The sequence below is a fragment of the Drosophila eugracilis genome, unplaced genomic scaffold (assembly GCF_018153835.1).
Source record: "Drosophila eugracilis isolate 14026-0451.02 unplaced genomic scaffold, ASM1815383v1 contig_498, whole genome shotgun sequence".
NCBI classification, from domain to species: domain Eukaryota; kingdom Metazoa; phylum Arthropoda; class Insecta; order Diptera; family Drosophilidae; genus Drosophila; species Drosophila eugracilis.
Genome location: NW_024573369.1, coordinates 950,363 through 971,264, shown reverse-complemented (window position 1 = coordinate 971,264; position 20,902 = coordinate 950,363). Strand labels below are relative to the sequence as shown.

General features: G+C 41.2%; 1 protein-coding gene across 16 annotated transcripts in view; it reads left to right on the top strand.

Annotated features, from left to right (window-relative positions):
* The window catches only part of LOC108116561 (potassium voltage-gated channel protein Shaker), a 135,712-nt gene that overhangs the window by 89,125 nt on the left and 25,685 nt on the right, over positions 1 to 20,902 (top strand). For all 16 annotated transcript variants that reach the window (XM_017228519.2, XM_041819237.1, XM_017228561.2 and 13 more), the window contains 3 exons: positions 19,372 to 19,495; positions 19,568 to 19,736; positions 19,934 to 20,030. In XM_017228519.2, the coding sequence (XP_017084008.2) occupies positions 19,372 to 19,495; positions 19,568 to 19,736; positions 19,934 to 20,030 (390 nt within the window). The remainder of the gene's footprint in view (positions 1 to 19,371; positions 19,496 to 19,567; positions 19,737 to 19,933; positions 20,031 to 20,902) is intronic.

The window sequence follows — 20,902 nt, the reverse complement described above, 5'->3', positions numbered from 1 at the left end:
ACTTTGAAATATTCAAAAATTTCGCATCTTTTTTTAAAGTTTTCAACTTTTTGGATAAGAAATTTTCATATTTCTTTAAGAAACAAAGAAAAACCAAGCGTTTTATGAAAGAAAAACAATGAAAATATAAAGAAAATGTCTTCAAGTTTAAGGAAAAATCTTTTTACTTAATATTAAGGTAAATTTATGATTTTTCTCAGTGCAGATCTCAGCTCATCAGCAACATCTCACACACAGAGATGCCCAACTGGTCGCTGGTTGTGGCGCCAAGTGGCCGTCTCCCTCCCCCTTTTTCACATCCATGTTCATGTTTCTTTATCCTACAGCCCCCCGCCTCCCCCTGCCCAACGTCAACCCCTTTTTCCCAGGCCATGCAACTTGCAACTCGCTCTCGCAAGGATGAGCCATAAATTTTGCACGTTGTTTTGCTGCGCTTCACAAGTTTCGGCGTCCGTCGTTTTCCACCGATTTTCCACCGCATTTTTCCATCCATCCATCGATAGGGTGGCCGTCGTGGCTCCAAGCATTTGCCTCGTTTTTCTTTGCCGCCGCTGCTGGTGGTGCTGCTGCTGCGGCTCTTTGCTCAAAAATATGTATATTTTTTTTATATTATTTGGTTTTTTTTTGTATTTTCATTCCCTAGCCACTGCCTTTGGTCGCATATTTTATGCAGCTGCCTCGGGTCCTCCATGGATCCATGGATGTCCTGGGTGTCCGCCGCCTTTGGGCCAGGGTCTACTCGAAATGGTTACGAAAAACGGACGAAAGAGGCAAAAGCAGCCGGAATGTCGGCCAAAGCTGCGGGCCACATTTTCCACGCTCGCCCCATCCTCATCCATTGACGTTTGAGGTTGCCCCGTCGCGCTGCATTGTTGCTGAATTGTCGTCGAGTTGCCCCCGTGTAATTGCACCAATCGGGTCTCCTTGGCTTGGGAAGATGAAAATTCCTGCAGCCCCCTGCTTTCATCTCCCCATCCTCCTGCTCTCTACCAAAAATAAAAGAAAGGAAAGGAATATTTTAGCCACTCTTCATATCTGCCTGGCATCTCATAAATCTCATTAAAAAAATGTGGGTGCGGGTGATGAAGAATGTGGCTAAGAGCGGCTACCATTGAAAGGGCTCTAAGAATATGATATTAGATTTATTAGCGGTGATAAGGAAGGCTCTGAAGTGATTAAAGGGTAACTATAACAAGTATCTTAGCCTAGTTTTGGTCTTTAATCTAGTAAAAAAAAGAGTTATTTTTATAGCAAGTTCTTTAATCTCAGATGAAGGTTAGCATTGCAAAGTTTTCAGGGTTCAGGGTTTCCTCATCTTTTCCTTTTGTATTTAACTTCATTCTTAGTTTTTCTTAATCAAATTCCGCCTTCTTAATAACACAACCCTTTAAAATGAAACCAGAAACTAATTTGTGGCCCAATAATAATAGTTAGTACATCTGGTTGCCGCAGATATATCCCGGTTGCCACCTTTATTGTTATCCTTGTTAAGCACGGCCCTCGGCCCGTAGCAAAATATGCATTTTCCCCGAGTTTTCCGACCCTCACCTTCGCTCTGTGGCGAATCGCTGGCCATAAATTTGGCTAGCAGCTTAACAAGGGAGCTGAACAGCCAGCAAAAACAACAGGAAAAACTATAGGAAAAAGCCAGAGGAGAAAAAAATGCAGCATCGAGGTGGTGGAAAATCCGCGGAAAATAAAGGAGGGTAAGAAGGGGGGCAGAAGAGCCTCCTCCCAGCAGGCGGATGGGTTACAATGTATAACATGACACTAAAAATTTTATGGCTCCCACAGCCTTTGACTTCGGTTGCAAGTTACAGCTTTTTTGGGGCTTAGCTTTCGATTTGGACTTGGTTAAGTGCAGCCACGACTAGCCGCATTATCCTTTGTTTTTATGCCCAGTCCAGGATGTGTCTTGCTTTCACTCTCCTTCTCTCTCTCTCTCCCTATATATATATATATATATAGATATAGATATATGTATGAACAATCTGGAAAACGCATGTGCGTCACATTTTTTGGGCCCTTTGTTATTGTTTGAAGGCCAAAATGGGTTGCCAAAAATAAAACCAGAGCATATCCCCAGCGCTGTTGGCTAATTGATGGAATACGAGTTTGCCGCAACCACAAATCGAGCATTCGATTTATTATACCCAACTCTATGGATATATACTACCCTATATAGTATATATCCTGTGTCCGGCATTTCATCGGGCAGTTCTAATCGATGGAACGACGGCTACAAAATGCACAAGCTAATAATGAATATTTTAGCTTGATTAATTGCCAGTCGAACAATGTCAATGCAATGGCATTTTCCCCGAAAAGCCCCCGAAAGGAAGTTGCTCTCTCTCTGCACAGCCCTTTTGGGAATTTTGTTGGCCAAAAATGAGGGTCAGTTGGCCAGTTATTATGGCAGGCATTTAATGTTCTGTTACCAACTCTGGAATTTATTTGCAAAGGCATTTCGATGTCACTTGAAGGCAAAATAACATTTCAACAGCAGATTTCAAATATATTTTTTTATATATGAAAGTTTATCATCTGGCAACGGCCGGCAATATATATATGATAATAAATATTGAATTACATACACTCATGCTGCTGACATGCAACTACAACTCAATTACTTTCCGCTTTCCGCTTAAACTGCCAATTATTTTGTCGCTCCTTGAAAAAAGTGACGAGTTTCCACCATAAATAATAAATGGCATACGTTTGTCCATGGAAAATGCTTATGATTGGCTCGAAACTTGAGAGTTCTGCAGGGAAAGTAATTTAAATTGTTTAAGTAATAATATTAATTAAGTTGTAAAGTTAAATTATTGTTAAATTCTATTAGAAGTCAAGATTTTCTATGATTTTTTTGCTTTAACAGAAGTTTAAATATTATTTTTTACACTTCTCAAAACTAATTATTAAAATTGAACTTATTTTTGTATATTTTTCCCCCTTGTCAGCAACTTTAATTGAATTTTCTTTCCACTGAAAATGTGGCTGCCAGTTAAAAGTTTGCCAATAACTGTAAATATATATATAGTACATAGATATAGTAATACCTTATTGGCCCATGGACCTGACTAATTGATTTTGTACACGGAATATGAATTCGATTTGACTCGAGCTGAGCGCTGAGCTGAGTTGTTTATCATTGCTGTGGTGGGTCATGTCGCATGTGCCGGATTAATAATGGCATTGGCCAGAGTGGGTGGGTGGTAGTGTGGTGTGGCTGGCTTATTCAGCCTTGGCAGTCTGTCAAGGATACGCGGACGTTAGGTCCTGCCGCCCTAACTGACGTCATCGTAAGGGCGGTGAACTGCTGCTGCGGTTGCGATTGCAATCGATGCGACTGACCCAGCGGGCGACCCATTAACCCAGCAAATCGCCAAAATCTTCAAAATGAGCTTTTCCGATTCATTCACCTGCGGCTTGCGGATATTCTCTTTTTGCCATGTCCTTTGACATGCTTATTTAAGTGCGCGCCCAGCATCCCAAAGAGGCAGAAGCTTTCGGTGGCGCCCTCTGTGCGTGAAGCTTTTCTGGCCTGGAAGGACGGAAAGAAGGCCGCAGACGCACAGCTTCCGGCTTCCAGGCGATAAAAGCTCGCTCTGTTGACAGCTGGGCCCAAGTGACAGTTGGCCATGTTCCGTTTCCGCTGCATTCCGTTGGTTATTATTTGGGATGAAATTTATAACAAATAATAGTTGATGTTAGTAAGAAATGTTGGAGAGATCAGAAGGTTTATGTTGAAGATTATTAATAGGTTTATCAGGGCAAAATTTAGCTTTTCTAATCATAATCTTTATCAACTTTTCTATGATTTCTTTTGGTCTAGTAAGGGGTTATATTTTGAAGCCAAAAAGTTGTCTTAGATTAACAACTTTTATAGCGCAGCAATATTGAATTTCCAAAAAACTTTAAACAGATTTTAACATTTTACCAAAACAAACTAATTTTATGGAAATTTGTATGAAAATGAAATGTCAAGAAGACACCTGTAGGCGCTGCCATGGTTTTAGCTTTGTTTTATGACAGAAACTACCTTAAATTTTGAAATAAAAGGATAGGAAAACCTAGGCAAACTAAACCTATATTTAAAAAGAACTTTTAATCAACGACAATAATTTCGTTAGTCAACATAAAAATTGAAATCTAAATCATATCAAAAACCAACAAATGAATGTAAAAATCTACAAAAAGAAAAAGAGAAACCTCAAACTACATATTAATTAATTCAAGTTATAAAAATAATGACAAAAGCAAAATCAAAGACACCTGCAGCCGCCTTGCTAATTTGACAGCTGTCAGCGCTAGGACCGCCTTGTACTTTCCCGCCCGAGAGCTTTATTCATTGAGGAATCTGGCGAAGCTCAAGCTTTCGCCTCGACAGGTCCTGGCTGGAAGTTGACTGGATGGCTGACAGCTGACAGCTTCCAGCTTCCAGCGTCAGAGCAGCTGTCCTCCCAGCGTAGCAGGAGTCGAAGGAGGCGTGGCATGGCGGGGTGGTGGACACCCCCGGCTGAAAGGGAAAGAAACACGTGAAAAGAAAAAAAAAGAATAGAACGGACCTACATGGAGTAGAAACGGTGGCAGTGAAACCACGAGGGGAACAAGTCGATTGCGAAACGAGGAACGCCGAGTGTTCAGCACGTTCTGCCGAGAGTCAGTCTTTGGCAGCCAGCAGCCGACAGCAGATGCCGACGAGGATGCAGAATAACCGATACCGAATCCGGAACAGAAACAGAGACACTAACTCGAATACAAATCGAAATCGAAACCATAACCGAATCGCCAACCGAAACCGAAATCGAAACTTTTAACTGAAACTGAAACTGGGAAAGTGCGCGGCGAAGGCAAAGGCAAAGGCAGCGGCGACGGCGACGACGGTGGCTGTGTTCCATTGCCAATTCGTGGCGTTCCAGTGTAGCATCAGTGCATCAACAAGGGGCGGGTGCCGCGAAAGGGGGCGGGGCAGGACACAAATTCAGAAGACAAGAACAAGAAACGGCCGCGGGCAATACAAAACGCATGAAAAAAATGAAATAAAAAATACGCAAAAATGAAAGAAAGCTGCCAAGGAAAACGTGCTTAAAAAATAAAAAACAAAAGCATTTTTTTACACATTTTTTTAAACAACAAAAAAAAACTCATTTTTTTTACTGTGCCAGTGTGTGTGTTTGTGTGTAGTTAAAAGACCAATAAAACAGGAAAAAATATGAAGAAAAAGTGCGGCAAATGGAGAGATTGAAACCAAACGATAAAGATACAAAAAATCCATGGGATTTGCGTGCGTGTGCTTAACCTTGACATATCAAACAACAACAAATTTAGAACTGCGTGTAAAGTATAAAAATTAAATAAGTTAACTTAATAGAAATGCGATTGTGTCTGCGACTTTGGCATCGTTGAAATTCCTCTGGCATGATACCCCTCAACATTATTTCAGCAATAAATCGAACAAAAAGTCGTCCACACGATTTTAGATAGCTAAATTAACAAGAAAACGTAACAGAAATCAAACATAAACGAAAAGAAATTATTTTAAACAAGAAAATAAACATTTAAACAAGTGGCCGCCAAAGAGAAAGTAGTGCAAAGAAAGGTGAAAAGGGGGTGGCCGAGAGGCGCTGGGTGGGTGGGCACATAACATATTGCTAAGCTGAAAAAACACGCAGAGAGAGAGAGAGACAGAGAAAGGCAGATAGACAGAGAGAAGTAGTTGTTGTTGTTGTTGTTTGCACAGCAGCCTACCTGAACAACAACAACAACAGCAGCAGCAGCAGCAGCAATTCCGCTGTAAGCAATATTTTTGAGGTATATCCTTCTTAAGGACGTTCCAAAGGCAATTTGCTGCTGCTGCTTCTGCTTCTGCTGCAGAGTGTGTGTGTGTTGGTTCCACTGCCTTTTCCCCCAACATTCCTCGCTCTTTCGCTTTGTCTTCATCTTCACGTAAACACACACACACACACACTCATTCACTCGCACACTAAGAAATTCGCAAGGAAACAACAAGAAACCAAAGGCAGAAGGCAGAAAAAACAGGCGTATACGTAAATATCCTTAAAGCATTGGCAAATTGTTTTCGAAAACTCAAATTATACTGAATTTATTATCCAAAGATCGAAGCATTTTGTGATTTTTCTATAGTTAAACAGTGCGTATGAGTGATTTTTCTATAGTTAAACATTGCGTATGAGTTATTTTTCTATAGTTAAACAGTGCGTATGAGTGATATTTTATATGGCTAACAAGGGAAAAATTTTACAGAGTACTTCCAAATTACCTAAAAATAGACCAAGAATCTTCTTTTGGCTCTTCTAAACTGTGTACAACAGTGCGTATGAACTATGTCGTTGTCATATTAACCATACGACGTGGTGTACCAATTGGAAATTAATGAAAACCGTCTTCGAACACAAAATTCCCCATTAAATTGAAACTACTTAACCATTGCATTTATAGAACTTTTCATATAGTTCACATTGCGTATACGTGATATTCACTAACGACAACGGTACGGATGAGTTATTTTATTGCAAAGCAATGGTCCGTAGCAAAATCGCTAGCTAGCCACAAATCTGGGCCAGATTGAGTCCTTAATTCATCCTTTATCCAAACCGGCCTCTCACCTGGCTGCAATTTTGCTAAACTTTTGGCAAGTGCTCAATTCCGTGGCAGGCACAGACACAGATGTTGGTTGCCGAATGTTTTGGATGATGCTGATGTGTTGACCTTTCGAGGATGCCAAACTCTCACATACTGCCGCCACACACACACACACACAAACACTCTTCTATACAGACAGCTGAAATTGATGGATGAGCTGCTGTTGGTCCTGATTCTGCCTTTGGTTTAGACCCAGAGATTGGCAACGTGTGAACTTCAAACTGTTGCCAAAAGCACAGGACCACACATAGGGACAATACACGGCTAGCTAATCAAAATTGATTAAAACTCATCGATGACTGCGGGGGGTTTGGTTTCGGAAAATGGCGGGTTTTATTGAATGCAATGCAGTTAGTCGAAACCATCAATCAATTAGCATCGCCCAGGTGACAGTCGAACAATAAAGCATCTAAAATACTAGTGAAACTAGCCGAGATTTAAATCGAAAAAGAAAGTTTAAGAGAAATTGTGATAAAAACTATGGAAAAAGACTACTCAGCATCCTCAATGGAATCGTTGTATGTATTTATTTTTTGGTTTTTTATTTATTGTTTTGTTCTGTTAAGTTGGTTTTGTTTAGTTGAGATTAAAATGTCCTTCTTTCTAACCTATGTTTGCTACTGTCAACTCCTCCTATCCTTTATTTTCTTTATTATTTTTTATTTTGATCATTTTGTTATATTTTATGTTGGTTCTGTTATAAATAATGATTGCCTGGTATACCAAATGCTAAATATTTCCCTTTTAAATATTAATTTCTATTCAAATTTGATTTTTATTGAGGTATCTGAGATTGGTAAGCCATAAAGCTAGAGTTCCTATAGGTCTACAGATCATAAATATAATTCAAAGTCTATACAGTTTAAACTTAGAAGTTCCCATAACGATAAAACCTCTTAATTAAATCCCTTTCAATTATAGTTTTGGCTAAATGATGTGTGCCTTTTGCTAGCTCTTGAAAATCAGCAAGAAACTAGTTGGGAAAGTTGAAATCTCGAGGGTATTAGTGCTTGTGCAACCGCTTCTCGCATGTCCTTTTGCCAACTAAAAACGCTGTCCAGCTTGGCAAAGTAAGAACTAAAGTAAAGTAAAGTAAAGTTAACTCGAGTTGAGTTGAGTTCAGTTCCACGAAATGCGTGACAAGACAAAGGCAACAGCAGAGGCGTGAGTTGATGTCTCTTTCTGGCTAGCTGCCTTTCATCTTCCTTTCCCACTCTCTCACTCTCTCTCTCTCTGTGTTTCTATCTCGTTTTCCTTTTTTTTTTTTTTGCTGTTCTGTTGTAGAGGGGGCGGGGGGGTGGGGGGTTAAGTATTTACTGCGCACACCGAAAAAATAGAAAAAGCCAAAGGAAACGAAAATTCTATGCGAGATGCGAAGAGATGAAAGAGGGCATGGCAATGGGGACCCGGTTCACTTTTTTGCCCGGCCTAGCTGAAATTCCCGGCCCCAAAGGGCCTCCCCGCCCGTCCCTCTTTCTATCCTACACACACACACACACTTGCACTCATATATATGTGTATGGCAAGCACGCAGACGCAAAAGCAAAAGAAAAAAAAGAAGAAGCAAAGGAGAAAAAAAAGAACTGACAGCTGCTTAACACTCCTGAAAGAGTGAGAGGGCGAGAGGACGATAGGTGTAGCGGAGGTGTCTGATAATAACGGCAAAGATAATGGAAAAGCGCACAATACGCTAGCCAGCGAAGCCAACGAAGCAGCAGGCGAAGCAGGAAACGCCAATAAACGTGACACAAAAGCGAAACGCAGCCAGGACACGCACCAAAGTCGCTTGTTCGTTCTCCCTTTTGGAGTCTCTCTCTGTCTCTCTCTCTCTCTCTCTCTCTATTTCGTTCTCTTGTGCTTTGATTTGTGCGTGTGTATGGGTTGCATAAATCCGCCAACAAGTTTCCCATTGTGCAGGGCCTTAGAAATTCCCTTTTTGCCTTCACATCCTTCGCCGCTGTGGCTGGCACTCTCTCTTTTACACTGCCCGCTCTCTGTCTCTCTTTCTTTACAATGACTCACGAGCTTTGCCCTCGTATTGGTGTTATTTTGTTATACACACACACCGCACGCCACTGTGTGTGTTTGTGTGCAAGAGAGCATGTAGTAGTTGTATGTGAGTATGTGTGTGTGTTTGTGTGTGTGTGTGAGAGTGCGTCGGTGTCATTACATCGCCAGTTAAGCGCTTACACGCTTCAATTTCTCGCTTGCCACTTATGGCCCAACATTCGTCGCCTTCTTTCGTCCTTTTCGCCTCGTCTCGCCTCGCCATCCGTTCCACTGCTGCCATTCCATTCCGCTTTTGGCGTCCGCTTCGTTTCATTCTCGTTCCATTTTCCCAATTTGTGCCGGGCCACGTTTTTTCCTTCCTTTTTTTTTTTTTTGCGCGCTCTTCCAGTTGTTTGTTCTGGCCCTCGAACTGGAAACCAAGCGAAAGGCGAATAACGAAAAGCGGGATAAACCCCCTCCAACGTCCTCTTCTAAAAATAAGAGCGCATAATATATAAATCTTCCTTGAAATTCCAACAAATTCTATTTAAAAATAACCTGAAAAGTTCATATTTATAAAGTCATTTATCCGAAAGTGTGTGAAGTAATCAAAAAAATGAGTATAGGCGTGGGCCATTTCCCTTAGATTTTCAATATGTATATGTGTGAGTGTGTGTGTGTATAGCCTACCTACACCTGTTCTACACACACACACACACACACACATACATCCTCTGTTTTCCTGCCCAATTTCTCTGGCAAAGCGAAAGGTTCAAGGTTGTTGTTCCCAATCGAAAAGTCGCGCCAAAAACAACAAAACCCACAGCAGCAGCATCACTCGCAATCAATTGCAATTATTTACCACACCACCCCCCCTTCCCAAAAGAGAAACAATAAAAAGTATAAGGAAAATAGTGGGCTGAATGAAAAGAGCTTTAAATGTGACCCATAAATAAAACGTGTGCAGAAATGCTGGGCCCCTTAAAACAGAAAATCAATAGGTAAAGGACATCTCTCTCTCTCTCTTTCGCTGGGCAGCCTATTTTTGCCCACTGCCGAAATTCAAAACAACCTAAAACTTGTATGAGTGCCTCTAAAAGCGGAAATTGCCATTTTCACTTGCTGTTTCCGGTTCAAATGAAACGATTTCTATATGAGTGTGTGGTGTATATGTGTGTGTGTTTTCCTATTATTTTTTTGTGGGGAACATAAATGGTGAAACAAAAAGCTAAAGTAAATAAATAAAAATGAAAATCAAACTACAGGAAAAACATGTGACAAACGAGAGAAATGAAACCAAAATGCATTGCCCAATTGCCAAAGGAAAAACTATTCGAAAAGCCAAACTAAACAAGCAATTTTAATACAAAAAAATAATAAACAACAAAATCCAAGGATCGTCTTCGCCCCAAAAACTAAATAAAGTAAAATTAAAAAACAAAAAAAAAAAAAGATTCAAAACCCAAAAGGAGGACTTCCTGTGAAACCATTTGCCAAATGCCAAACGAAATAGGAGCAGGAACTGGAGCAATCTTAATGGCCAGAAGCTGCTGCTGCACGAAGGTGCCGATAGCCATAGCCAAGGTGCTCGCCAAATAACAGAAGGTGCTCCTAGTACCGAGCAGCATCGCAAGTGGATTAACGTAAAGTGGAGCAGCCGCAGGACGAGGGCGCGGCCCGGGATACGCCATCCGAGCAGGCTGAGCATTGGCGCAATTAGCGATTCGCACCACTTGCTCGTCCTCAACCATTTCCCGCATCGATTTCATCGAGCGATGGGGCCTCACACCGGTCCTGCGACCGCGCCAGGAGCAGCCGTTGAGCGGTGAAAACCTATCCAACGCCTCGCCCCCTCTTCTCTGCGATAGGTAAGGTCCTTAAGCGATCTCAGCTTACTCATATTTCATCTTGTGTTCAGTTCGAAGGGGTTAAAATCTGTAAGAGAATTAAATGGTCTTTAAAAGTAATCTGTACTTAAGATTCATTTCTACTTTGTAGTATCTAATTTAGAGAGATTTTGGTTGGTAAAGCTAGAAAAAACGACTCTTCTCATCAAATTTGTGTATTTTTATTCGGTTTTTAAGCCTCTAACTTTGTCAAAGAAAGACTTACAGATGAAAAACTTTATGTTTGGTTCATCTAACGACCGAAACTAACTTTCCCTCTCATTTTTGGACTGATATTCCAAAAATCGATATTTTTCCAGATTTCGCACTTTTTTTAAGGGGCAACATCATCAAAATTTTCAAAAAATTGAGAAAATTCTACTTCTTCAACTTTGAATGCAGATCTGTTAGGAATTAGAAAACAAGCTTATCGAGGTATTACAATCCATATTCGGACCATTATTGGCATAGTTATGGGTAAAAAATACCAGTTTGGGGCGGAAATTGGGGCAAACCAAATTTCGCATTTTCGATAAGGGGTAACATTGCCTTTTTTTTCGAAAAATGGAAAAATTTTACATTTTTAGGTGGGGATGCAGTTCGACTGGAATTTTGATTACGAATTCAATGATGTATGACATTCCAAGTTCCCACCATTATTGGCTTTGTTATGGGAAGAATCCTGATTATTTTGGGACTAAAATCAGGATTTTGAAATTTGACAGAAATTGAGCAAACTTTCATCGGGTTTATGTCTCTAACTTAGTCAAAACAAGACGCAGAGCTAAAAGAAAGACTGTTTTGTGCCGCTTTTGATCGGAACTAAACACCCATATCATTGTCTGATCGAATTTGAGAAATTCATTTTTTGTCCGATTTTCGTATTTTTCGATAAGGGGTAACATCATTCTTTTTGGTGAAAATTTGACAAAATTTAAGATTTTTAGCTGTGAATGTAGTTTTACTAGAAATTCAATTACGAGCTCAACGAGGTATTACATTCTAGGTTTGGGTCATTATTGGCCAAGTTATGGGAATAATGCTGTCGCTTTGGGGAGGAAATAAGGAGAAATGAAGTTTCGCTTTTTCTGTAAGGGGTAACATCATCAAAATTCGCTAAAATTGTCAAAAAATTAAGATTTTTAGCTGTGAATGCAGTTTTTGTGGAAATTTTGTAACGATTACAACGATGTATGGCATTCCTTATTCGAACCATTAATGGCTAAGTTATGGGCATAATACTTTCATCTTGAGGAGCAAAATCGGAGAAACCAAAGTTCGCATTTTCAATAAGGGGCACCATCATCATTTTTTGTGAAAAATGTTCAATATTTTACTTTTTGAAGTGTGAATGTAGTTTGCCTTGAATTCTTATTACGAGTTCGGTGATGTATGACATTCTCTAATCGGACTACTATTGGCTTAGTTAGGGGAGAAATTCGGTCAATTTTGGGAGAAAATAGAATTTTTTGAATTAATTGTGGTTTATATTTTTGGGCAACGTAAAGAGATTTACACAAGGCATAAGGATAGTGGCAGCAATATGTGAACTGCTTGTCACGAATTTCCATTGCATACCTTCTGGGGCTCATCCCTGCGAATCGACGACGATGACGATGATGATGAATGACAAATGATGAAGCGCCAGTCGCAGGAGGAATGAATGTGAATGCAGATGCACAAACAGACAGAAACACAGACAAACATATACAAACAGAGACACACACACGCACACGCACGTACACACACTGAGAACAGAAACAGAATGGTGGATGGGTCAATGCGGCGTATGCGCAATGTGACATTGACAGCATTGCCCAAACGGCAAACACAAAAGTGGCACAGCATCAATATCATTAACATTCCAATGGCCCCAGACCAAAGGCTCTTCTTTCCTCACCACCGCACCACCATCATCCTGTCTAACCATCTAACCCACCAACCCAGCCAACCATCCATCCATACATATATCTCCTTGGCTTGCCTTTTCAGCCGATTGAGACATAACAATATCCTTTGATGATATCCTGTAATCGTCTCACTGAATTGACATGAGTTTGACATTGATAACGATGCTGTATGGCTGGCTGTGTGCTTGCGGCTCCTTGGCTTCTCTCACTCTGGATCTGCCTGCCTTTCCGCCTGCACAGAAGTTCAAGAACAAATGAAGAGCGAATCTAATGCATCGGGGTAAATTGGTAAATTGATGCCCGACGCCAGCGAAAGCAATTCATGAAACTAAAATCGCTGACACCGTGTCGTGTCGTTTTCTTCTCTCCTTCTCTGTTTTTTCTGTACTGCAGAGAAAGAAAATGAAATCGGAAAAGTGCATAGTTAAATAGTTTATAACTTAAGTTATCGATGCACTTGTCATTCCTTCCTTATGGTTATTGTTTATAAAACTTGGCCATAAAATAGGAATCTGGTTTTTTTGAGAGAAAAAAGCTCCGTTTTAGTATCAAGTTTATTGGATTCTTAAGTACTTTTCCGCTTAAATGATTGAATCTTCTCAAGCATAAGTTAATCTCCTATATAGTTTGATATCAAATATCCCAAACATTTTCCCTCAGTGGCCTCATACACAGCCTTAACACTGCTCTTGTTGTTGTTGATTGACGAGGCTTACACTTTCACTTTGCCTTTTACCCAAGCAAACAATTGCCGCACATTTCAACTTGCAACTTGACTTTTGCCCGCTGCTTGCCGCTTGCTATTTGCTGTCATTGTTCTTGACTTTTGATCCTGGTTGTTTTTTTTTTTCGTTGCTGTTGTTGTTGTTGTTGTTGATAGTAGTAGTACTAGCAGTAGTTGTTGCTGTTGTTTCTGTTGTTGTAGCTGGCAGCGACAAGGCGACAAGCGCCGTCAACGTCAGCAACAAAGCCATGAACAATGGACACCAAACAGAGCCAACAATGAGGAAAATGAGTGTGTGAGTGTACTATGAACCCCCCTACTACTAGCCATCCTTCTTATTTCAAACACACACACACACATGGGTAGTCTCGCCATTTTGGCTTTGTGTTGCCTTTCACTCGCTTGACTTTCCCCCCCACGAAAAACTGGGAAAACCCCGTCCTCAGATTCAGATGTGCGGTGCATTAAAATTAAAAGCACACAATAGGGTAGGGTGGAGGGTGGAGTGGCAAGAGGGTGTGCCTGTGTGTGTGTGTGTGTGTGTGGTTTATATATGTACATTAAACGGTTTCGGGGACTTAACAAATTGAATGGAGATTACTTTGATTGTGGCTAAGACGATTGGAATTTATCTCGAGTCGAGTGCTGCGAAAAGAATGAGAAAATGGGGAAAACTTTCTGGGTCAACTATTATTCCCCTTTGATAACTATTCTTTGACCACTGAGGGTTTATCCTTGCTTAAGTGAGTAATCTTCTTGATCAAGAGAGTTTCTATCCCTTAAACTAAACTTCTCTATTTCTTCTTTATTATTATCTAAAAATCGGATTATTTCAGTCTCCTAGAAACTATGGCATATCGATTAATGAATTTTCCATTGCCTTTTGATGGTCCTATGGCCGAGTGAAGGGCTATGAACTGATTGCACTTGTTAGAGAGAGGCACTGGCTGAAGGGCACTCAATCTCCTTTCTATTCTTCTATCTCCTTGGTCAAGTGTCCATTCTGCAGGACCTTTTTCCACCTCTCTTAACCCCTTTCTATGCCGACCTTTCCATTCAGCCAGCCAACTCTTGCGCCTTTGACGCACTTGAGACATTTGAAAAGTTTCACCTTTGGAGAAGTTCGTTTCGCTTTTAAATTGCGCGCTTAACAAGTTCGTTTCCTGTCCTGCCTGTCCTTTTTTTTATTATGTTTTTTAGTATTTTTGGTGTTTAACCCCCTGAAACTCCTTTCCTCTATTCCATTGTTGCTTTTCTTTAAGCCAAAGCCTTCGTTTAGTTTTTTTGTTTGTCGAATAATAAACGAGGAAAAGTTTCAAATAGCGGAACATGTTTAAAATGCCTGACGTGCACATTTTTTACGCCTTACTAAGGCTAACCACCACCCCGCATTCTACCCCTCTCCATTTTCCACTGCCCCCCTTCCCACCTTTCTTTCTTTTTTTGCCTTTCATTCATTCTTTTCTGGCCACACGTGCATCGGCAAATGCAAACAGCACCGAAAACAGAAAGCGACAGGCAACAAGCTTTCGCCCACTGCCACTGCCGCCACTCCCAGTCCATCGCCCACTTTCACCTCTGACCCCGCCCACACTTCTCACCATTACCGCCGTTGTTGTTGTTGTTGTTTTTGTTACTTGGCTGAAGGAACAGCTTGCATGTCGGTGCACACGAGTAGAGCCTGAGAATGGTTGCCAAAAATAAAAAAGCCAAACGGAAAACGGAAAATGAGAATGGAAATGAAAAACGAGAAGGCGCAGGTCCAACGATATATTAAAAACTTCTAAATACCCTTGATCTTGGCAAGTTAGAGGGGATTTCTAATGGGTTTAGAGGTGTAAAAAATTCAAATTTAAGTTTAGAAACTTGCCAGCGAAGAAGGAAAACCATGAAAAGACCTTCCCTAAAAGAAAACCAGAAAAATAATCTTTCAAGATTCCAAGAACGCATCGTATGCATTATCTAAATCTCCCAATTTCCTATTACTATATAGGGTATAGAATGAAAAGTAAATCACGAAAAGCAGCAACCAGCAACTCACACAAATTGTGCACGCAACGGGCCAAGGTCGCAAAAGGGCAGGCCAGTTTGGTGTAAGTTGGCTAGTCCGCGTTCGTCCGTCCGTCTCCTCAACCCCCCCTCCCCATGTCGTCCGTCCAGCTATCCACCTATCCGTCCGTGAATCTTTCCAGCCAGGGATTTGCATAATTCGACGCTGCGGCGGCCATGATTCCCGATCCCCCGTCTGGCGATTGATGGCCCCGTATCCGGATCCCCGGATACGGCTGCAAATACAAGTCCGGGTGGCAGCGGCAGGTGCATTTCCAAGGCAAATTGCTGCCAATGCAATGCAGTTGTAGGAACAGTGAAGTGGTGTTTGCTCACAGAAATTGATGAATACATCAGCATTTCCCTCTAAAAATCATAAATAAAAATGATTTGAAAGGCAAACACAGATTGAAGTTGATTTGCAAATTCCTTTGATTAACTTTAAGGGGCTGCCATTGGAAGTTCAATTTAAGAAAATCTTCTTGCTTTTCCTTAAGCTTACATTTTCTTCCATGTGCACAAATTCATTCATTCATATTCACGTTCGAGAAACTTTGTCAGGCGAATGCCGTTTGTGACGTCAGCGTTGAATCCAGTTTCCCATTCACCTTGCACAGCCTGCGGCGCCTCTCGTTTGACGGCGTTGATTGAATCATGTTGACACGCTCCCCGTCAAAGCCCCCCTCAATGAGGGAGGCAAGGTTTGGAAATCAGCTTTATCAATGCTGCTGCTGCTGCTGCTGTTTCCCCAAAAGGGGAATCGATTTGGCCATGGGTCGCACACAAAGTCTCAACTGAACAGGGAATAGGCCACGCTATGATTTGAATGCGAAGACTAGACTAGGCAGAAGAATGATTCTTCTTAAGAGCTTAGCTTCTACTTCCTTCTTAACTTAAAAAACATGATTCATTTATTCATCTTAATCAATAAGCTCCTTAAACTTATGGTTTATACCCTTAACTTGCTTAACTTCTCTTTCGTTTTTCTTAACAGAAAAAGAAGCGCCCTTCTCGGCGATTCTCAAAGGTTTGACTTAAGTAGCGGAAAATATGTGCTAAACTATTTTCTGTTTTATTTTTAATGCCAGTGCCAGTCATTTTATTAGATTTCCTTATTAGAGTTCCTGGCTCTCCTCAATGGGCTTACTTCGATGGCGCAAAATATCCGCAGCTGTGGTCCCAATGGTTGATTAACTTGCAGATGCGCAGCTGGCAAGTGCGGCATGCATAAGCGGGTCCTCCATGAGGACTCGCTGGGTCGCTGGAGGCAAGTGCACCAGTACTAGTCTCTCAGTTCAAGGCTTTTACTTCGGCGTGTGAGTGTGTGTGTGTTGGTGTGCGTGTGCATGCCTTAAATTTCCTTTTTTGCCATCACATTAATTCATAAATTTCAGCTTGCCGTTGTTGACGCTTCTAAAAATAGTCGACGACGAAAAAAAAAAATGAGGGCTGGCTTCAACGTTCTCGGGTCTTTGGGAGGTCTAAGGACTGAGGCTGACGTTGCCTTGACCGGACAAAGAGAAACACAGGCACTAATACACACGCATACAACTCACACACACACAGTCGTGTCAGATTCCGAAAGATACTACTACTTGCATATAGGAAGAAGTAGAGGGCCACCCCACGATCCCCAGGACGACGAATTTCCACTTCGATTTTTGACTTTGCATTGAACTTCACCCAACGCCGTTGCCGTTTCCGTTTCCGTTTTAGTTTCAGTTGCAATAGCAATGGCAGTAGCAGTAGAAGCTTTTCGACTTATGCAATCCACCTGCAGAACGATGCGGAAGTGGGTGAGACTCAACTCGACTTGACACGACACGACTCCTACTCAACTCAACTCAACTTGAATCGAATCGAATCCGACTCACGTAGCGACTTGTGGATACATATGTATCTTGTAAATAGGTCGCTGCTGCAGAGGACCGACTCATCGACATTGGCGGCATCTAGAAAGGAGGCGACAATGACGTCACAGCCGCATCAGGCCGTGCCGCTGACCTATATACATGCATCCAAGTGCAACAGAGACGAGAGACGCGAGAGAGACGAGACGAGAGAAGAGCGAAAACGTATGCATAAATTTCTGACTGACATTTACATAGAGTAGATAAACAACAAACTTGTTTCCATGTACGAAATCACTATATATCGGAGTATATATAGATATATATTTATATAGAGATGAGGAGAAGGTATAAAGTCGGCAAAGATGGGCCTACTACTAGGACTGGGCCTCCAAAACTGTTGTTTGTTGACATTTAGCCTGAACCGGCCTTTGTACTCTGACACTGTTGGCACTCTTTTTGCGGCTTGCAACAGCTGCTGACGTCACACGGATGCCAATATGCCAATAAGCGGTTAAAATAAGTGGACATAAGCTGGGTATCATTACGAAATTATAGGCCACGTTAATCGAGTACTACCAACGCCTACGGTATTATGAGCCAGCTATTATAGGCCAGAGTTGGGTATTCTTAGCCTTATGCTGATTTTTCTGTACTGGCAAATGACAACCCTGGCCGCAGTCTTCCTCTGCGCTTCTCACTCGCCGCACTTCACTGCCAACGAAAGCCAACTCTGCGGGAAAAGTTCTTTCACATCACAAATAATATAATTTCAAGGGAAATGTAAGCAGAAAATATGGTAGAAGGGCTTTAAAATGTTTTAAATTTCATATTTTAAGCCCTCCTCTGCGCTTCTCAATAACCACACTTAAGTGGTGTAAAATCATCCCCCCTGTAGAGTAGCTACTTCAGTTACTAATATGTGTTAATCTCTGGTTCTTGAGACGATAAATAACTTTATTTCATCGTGGCCATAAGCGATAATCGTGAGTTTACAATGCCATTATTATTATGCTCGGCACCACATGTGTGTGAACATAAATATGAGGCAGCAAGCGCAAGATGGAGTTGCAGCCGGAAAAGATTTATGCCGACAAACAATTTGTTCGAGCAGCCAGGCAAGGCACTCGCCATTATTGCAGTCAGTCGAGTAAGGGGGAGGGGATATGGATGAGGGCCAAGACAAGGACGAGGACGAGAACAACAACAACAACGAGGCTTTTGGGGTTTTTAGCTTTGGATTTCTTTTGGGGGTGGTGGGCCAGTGCACTTACACGCTTAATTAAATGCCACGGCACGGCGCCAGAAAGTAGGCAACGGCAACCTGCCATGCAACGCCAAAAAGTTGCCAGCAGCAACAATTGCAGCTGCAACAACAGCAACAACAATTGCACATTGTCAGCAACATCAGCGATAAGGGCGGAAAATGTTGGGCAAACTGCCAGCCAAAAAGGGTGGCCCAGTGGGTGGTGGGTGGTGTGTGGTGTTGCTGCCTGTGGTTGAGCCCGACTCGTTGGCTCGTTGGCTCGTTTTTATATGCGATTGTAATACAATTTCAATTACAAGTGTAAACATAAGTATATTGCCGGCGTGGGCGTGTCTACAATGCATATATCTTCCCCCTCTCTATAGATATATATATATACTACTATATATACTATATATATCTCTTCAGATAGCAATGAATTTAATTTGAACGAGGCCTAAGCCAAAGGAGAAAGTATACGACGACGACGAGTACGAGTTGTAGGAAACCCAAACCCAAAGCCAAACCCATCCCCTTTACCTTTACCTTTTCGGTTTGCTTTCCTTTTTTGGCATCGCAATTGCGAATTGCAATTTGAAATCGAGAAAGTGAGGCTGAAAATCCCCGACTGCCGCCGGCAATGCAATATGCATGGCCATTGAATATTCAATGGCAGAGCATCTGGAAATTGATTCGAGCCGAAAAGTAATTAAAGGCCAGGCCACTGGAGAGCTTAAAGATCGAAGGCATTGAATAATGGAGGGAGACGCGACGCGACTTTCAGTTAAAAAGAAAGTCAAAAAAGGGGCTTTCTCTACGATTATAAATTAAATGACTGACTGTTGGTCTAAGTAATGGCTAAGTAATTGCTGTCTAGGCGGGCGGGCGGAGAGACTAACTCCTATAAATATTCGATTAGTTTGAAAAAGTTCATCTCAGAGATGAGTTGAGAGGGAAATGGTAAGATTTAATTACTAAAATAAAGCTATCAAAAGAAATCTGTTTAATCTGTTAATCAATCTGATATCTCTTTATCCTTTCTACTTGACAGGTCTTTGCCCAAATTGAGCAGTCAAGACGAAGAAGGGGGGGCTGGTCATGGCTTTGGTGGCGGACCGCAACACTTTGAACCCATTCCTCACGATCATGATTTCTGCGAAAGAGTCGTTATAAATGTGAGTTATCAACTTGATAGATATAGATATAATATATAGATATACTATATATCATTCTTGAACTGATTTCAGGTAAGCGGATTAAGGTTTGAGACACAACTACGTACGTTAAATCAATTCCCGGACACGCTGCTTGGGGATCCAGCTCGGAGATTACGGTACTTTGACCCGCTTAGAAATGAATATTTTTTTGACCGTAGTCGACCGAGCTTCGATGCGATTTTATACTATTATCAGAGTGGTAAGCATTTAGCATAATCAAATCCTCAACTTCCCTCTCTCCCTCTATGCAATCCTCCGTCTAATGTTTCTCTATTTCTCTCCTATATATTCTCGTCGTCGCCGAACAACAAACAATGAAAACTTGACTTTATTCACACACAAAAAACCAAAACTCACTTTCCAAAAAAAAAACACTCTCATCACGTTCATCCACAGGTGGCCGACTACGGAGACCGGTCAATGTCCCTTTAGACGTATTTAGTGAAGAAATAAAATTTTATGAATTAGGTGATCAAGCAATTAATAAATTCAGGTAAGCCCACGTGTTGCCCACTAGAAATTCCACCATTCCCTAACCAAAAAAAAAATCTTAAAATAAAACCAAAAATTCCACTACAAAATACAAAGAAAAAACTAACAAAAAATTAAACAGAAAACAGAAAGCTAAAAACTGAAAACAGAAAACTAAAAAAAAAACAACTTAAAAACCAAAAACTTAAAACCAAAAACAAATATTAAACAGGACAACAAATTGGTTCGGTTTGTTCTATATTGGTAGCACGGCAAATTTTCATATCGAATCAGTGTAATGAGGCATGCAACACGGCAAACAGACCCCGACATAAACACGCACATAGACATAGAATAGCTATAGACTTGGCTTAAATACAGACAAATATAGACAAGCCAAGCAAATTGCATTGGCTGGAAGTGCCTTTCAAAGGGAAAGATTAATCAGGTTTTCTACATTTGACTTTAAGGATAAAACATATAAAATTTGAAAGTAAATTTAAGTTAAATTAAGCTTGTAAGTGGCTAAAAACTTTCCCTTAAAGTGTTAACCTCCTCCAATGATGGCCATGTAGAAGCAAATTATATAAAAAAAAAAGTAGAAAAGAAAAGCAAGGACTAGACTGGACCATGGACCAGGGACCGAGGTCGAATGCAAAGAGTGAATGTTAATCACTTGACCACCAGCTTAAAATTTTGTTGATACGGCACGGGGGGGCAGTGTGGCCGGACCCGTGGAGCGGAGATGCAGAAGATCGAACAACTAACGGAGGCCACGACGTTATCCCGGAGAAGCCAGCAGGAAGCAGCCTACCTAAACTTTATTTTCAAACTCTTTGCTAAATTGCCAATGCCAAAAAAAAACGAGACACTCCTTAGCTGTGAGATAGTCAA